Here is a 3,944-nt window from a genome sequence, read left to right as displayed (position 1 = left end):
ACCAGAAGGCTGGCAGTTCAAACCCACCAGCCACTCCTCGGAAGGAAGGTTGGGCATTCCTACTTCCGTAGTGATACTGCCTCGGAAACCCAAAGAGGGGTCGCTATGAGTCGGGGCCAACTCGATGGCAAATAACAATAACAACAACAACAATGGATACATCTAGCACTATGGAAGCTTGACTAGGGAGAAAGAAATGAACAGATGTCAAGGTGGGGCTGGGGCCCGAGGACTATGGCATTTCCCTCCAGCATCCACAGAGGGGCTTTGTGGTCTATGGTTCTGGCAGGCCCTAGAAATGGAGGCTGTAGGAAGCAGGAGGCTGTGCCAGGGAGGATAAACAAAGCTGCTGCCACACACCTAGAGGGGGCAAGGGCTTCAGCCTGTGAGGCTCAAATCCACTGGGGCCTGGAATTACAGCTGAGAGTCCAGGTCAAATGAATCATCTTTCAGACAAAAAACAAGATGCGCAATACACAGAAAATCACTAGTCAAATATATGTGACAGATTCCACACAATTTCATTCAAAAGCACAACTTTTAAAGCATTTAATAGTATCTTTTCATCACCACATATCTTTGCAATTCAAGTGTACAAGAGGACAACTTAAATGTGTTGGGTCCTCAAATGTTTTGTATTTTAATAAGTGGTGCTCCTACTTGGTCGCTTTCTTCTAATAGTTCTGGGAAGTTTAGAACTGACAGTGACAATGATGAGAGCAATGTCCTAAGGTAAGTGGAGTGTCCCCAGTGTAGAACAGTGAAGGAATCTAAGCTCAGCATTTTATCAAAGGTCTTGGAGTCACCATTTGTATACATGTCAGTCTGCCTTCATAGCAGGGCTCTGAACCACCAAGCCACCATCCCTTTTAGGGGGTGCCATCCAGGCTCAAAGGACTCCCCAGGAGAGAGGCCCATGATCCTCACACCCATCTACTTGAATCCAGATCAGGCCTTTTCACAGCTGTGCCCTGCTCATTGTGGTGAGCACTGACCTGGACAACTCTTGAGGAGTGTTCTCCAAAGTGGGGAAGCCCTTGTAACTGCCTCAGGGCTCTGATGGGGCTGGGGAGGGACTTGAGCACAGAGGCTGCCCTGCGGAATGCAAGGAGGCGGCCTTCACTGCCTTCGAAGCCTGCTGCCTCTGCCAGTGTCTCCAAAGCCAGCTGTAGGGAGAAATCCTTGGTCAGGGGCAGGGTGGGTAGGCTGCCTCAAGCCCCAACTCTTGAATTACCACCCACCATGTACCCATATCCCCCATCCTCAGGGCTGGGATAGGGCAGACACCCCATCTCAGGGAGGCTATGGACCCATGGCTCACCGAGAGGCTGGTGTTGTGGTGGGTGAGGGGCGTAGAACGCTGGCAGGCATAGGGCGGCACCCCTGCTGGGCTGGGAAACTCCATCCTGGGCTTGGCTACCTGAGGATGGGCAATGCATGGGTCACTGCAGTCACAGGACCAGCAGGGCCCAGATTTGCATGCAGGGCATGATGCATGTGGTAGTTAAGGTTGATGTCAACTTGGTTGGTCCTGGTTTAGTGACTGGGCAACTGGTGGTAGTGATTCCTAATGATGGGACTGGCAGTCAGCTCCATGGTAGGATTTACCACAAGCAGCTGAGTAGCTGCTTTAGGGATGTGATCTGCTTCCTATACATAAGGAGAAGACTTATATATAAGTATATAAGGATAGTCTCTAACATATGGCATACTTGAACCCTGCATGTAGCTGTGTCATTATTTAGCAGCCTGCCATGCTCTGCCGACCTTGGGACTTCCAATGGACTTGAATTAATGACTTGCTGTGTGGTTTGGTAACATTGGGACCATGCCTTTTTGCTTGTAAAACTTGGGCTTGCCAGTTTCAGCACCCAGCAGCTGTCTGAGTGAAGAAAGCTTCTAGCATCAGTGGGCCAGGAGCAGGAGGCAGAGCTGAAGCCTAAGGTTGAGGGGCTTTTATCTAGCCCCTAGAACTTGGCACTTTGAACTTGACTTAAAGCCTCCAAATTGTAAGAATAAACTCCTGTTTGTTAAAGGCATCCCATTTGTGGTATTTTTGTTAGAGTGGTACTAGGTAACCAGAACAATGCACCATATTTTTACATAAATAATGCACATGCTATACATATTTTTGAAAACTGTGCAGCCGGCTTGTGCATTATTTACATGGGTGTATCATATGTAAAAAATATGGGACATGCCAGCAAAGGAATCAGGCAGCACCCAAGTGCCTTGCCTCTCCTGGTGTGACCACTCTCAGGCTCTTGGGCTTATAAAACAGAGTGCACAGACTCTGAGAGGATAAATAAAATAATCCAAGGCCTGGGGCAAAGGGAGGCACAATCCTGCTGACCAGATAAGAGCATTAGGAACAGTAGTGACAATGACTGCTAACGCTCACAAAGCACCCTTCCTGCTATTGCAATACTGCGATGTGTGCTTCATCTCTCCATGTCCTCCCAATCAAGTGGGCTGGGGACTCAGATGGGGACATTGAGGCTTCAGAGGTTAGGGCACATGCACCATACCTCAGAGGCAGAACAAGGATTTTAAAAGAGGCAGCCTGGCTCCTGAGCCTGCACTTGCAACCCCAGCTCTGCTGTGCTGGGGAGCATTGAGGTAGGACAGAGGCTATGAACCTCAAAGCATCCAGGGATGGGCTCCTGCTAACCCTTGGGTCATCTCACTTGGGGTCAGCCTCAACCACTTGGTGAGAAGGGCTGGAAGATGCTAAAAATAAGGGAAATGCCAAAGAGATTACACCAATGCTGAGAATGAACACTGGATTACCTGACCTTTGGGGAGGGATTACCAGTCAACCCCAGCCCTCTTGTAGTCCCATAATTGGCTTCTGAAGGCCCGTAGTGGTCTGGGGCAGAACCTGTACTGTTCACCTTATCTGAAGGACACTATGACGCTGCTGCCACATCTCCCTGCACCAAGGGTTTCTCTGTGGCCCCATCTCTGATCCTGCACCCTGCTCACCTCTAGGAGGTGCCGACATTCCACAGGCACAGGCTGCCCAGCAGCCATGCTTTCTGTAAACCAGCTCATGTCCAGCAGTGTTGAGGGGGTCCGATCTGAGGGAGCAGTCATTGCCTTGCGCTCCTGCCAGCAGACAGCTTCCACTGCTGAGGTCTGCTCCATCACCACGTGTGTCACCTCGGAGCTGGGCCAGAGGAAGGAGAAGGAAGGTAAGGCCCTACTATCCTTCCTACTTCACTCTATACCTCTGAGTCTTTGCTTTTGCTATCCCTTCTGCCTGGTGCATACTTATTCATTCTTCAAATGCCACCTCCTCCAAAAAGCCTTTTCAGCTCCTTCTCCTGGAAGATGAACACTTCTATCACTCCAGCACCTACAGAACTGTGGTCTCTACCTAAACTCACAAACCCAGCCTGACTGTATGAACTTGTCTCTCGCTCTACCCCAGAAAAAGAGCTCCTTGAAGACCAGGCCTTCATTTAAGTGCTGGAGTATAAGTACAAATACTGGAGCCAAAACTACTGGGGTCTGAACCTGAGCTCTGGCACATACTGTGTCCCCTTGGACGAGTCACTCACTCTTCTGTACTTCAATTTTCTCCTCTGTAGAGCAGAGATAACAGACTTGCCTCAACAGGTTATTGTAATAGTTACAAATGAGTTAAAAAGCAAAAGGGCTTAGACATGGTAAACTGCTATGTGGTACTAAGGGAGCTGTGGTGGTGTAGTGCCTAAGGCATTTGACTACTAACCAGAATGCTGGTGGTTCAAACACACCAGTCACTCCTCAGAAGAAAGACTGGGCAATTTACTTCTGTAGAGATACCACCTCAGAAATCCAAGGAGGGGTTGCTACGAGTCAGAATCGACATGATGGCAGTGAGTTTGGTTTGGTTTTTATGTAGTGTTAAGTGTTATCATGTTGTTGTTATGTGCCGTTGAGTCAAACCCGACTCATAG

General features: G+C 49.1%; 1 protein-coding gene across 1 annotated transcript in view; it reads right to left on the bottom strand.

Moving 5' to 3' along the window:
• Positions 1-3,944, bottom strand: part of POLM (DNA polymerase mu) — a 77,815-nt gene that overhangs the window by 68,525 nt on the left and 5,346 nt on the right. The window contains exons 2-4 of the mRNA XM_007944140.1: positions 2,986-3,169; positions 1,322-1,420; positions 996-1,166 (exon numbers count right to left, since the gene is read on the bottom strand). Of these exons, the coding sequence (XP_007942331.1) occupies positions 996-1,166; positions 1,322-1,420; positions 2,986-3,169 (454 nt within the window). The remainder of the gene's footprint in view (positions 1-995; positions 1,167-1,321; positions 1,421-2,985; positions 3,170-3,944) is intronic.

Source organism: Orycteropus afer, unplaced genomic scaffold (genome assembly GCF_000298275.1).
Source record: "Orycteropus afer afer isolate SDZICR_OR568_19922 unplaced genomic scaffold, OryAfe1.0 scaffold00121, whole genome shotgun sequence".
In the NCBI taxonomy this organism is placed as follows: Eukaryota; Metazoa; Chordata; class Mammalia; order Tubulidentata; family Orycteropodidae; genus Orycteropus; species Orycteropus afer.
Note: the sequence above shows the minus strand (reverse complement) of the source record. Positions and strands in the feature narration are given on the sequence as shown.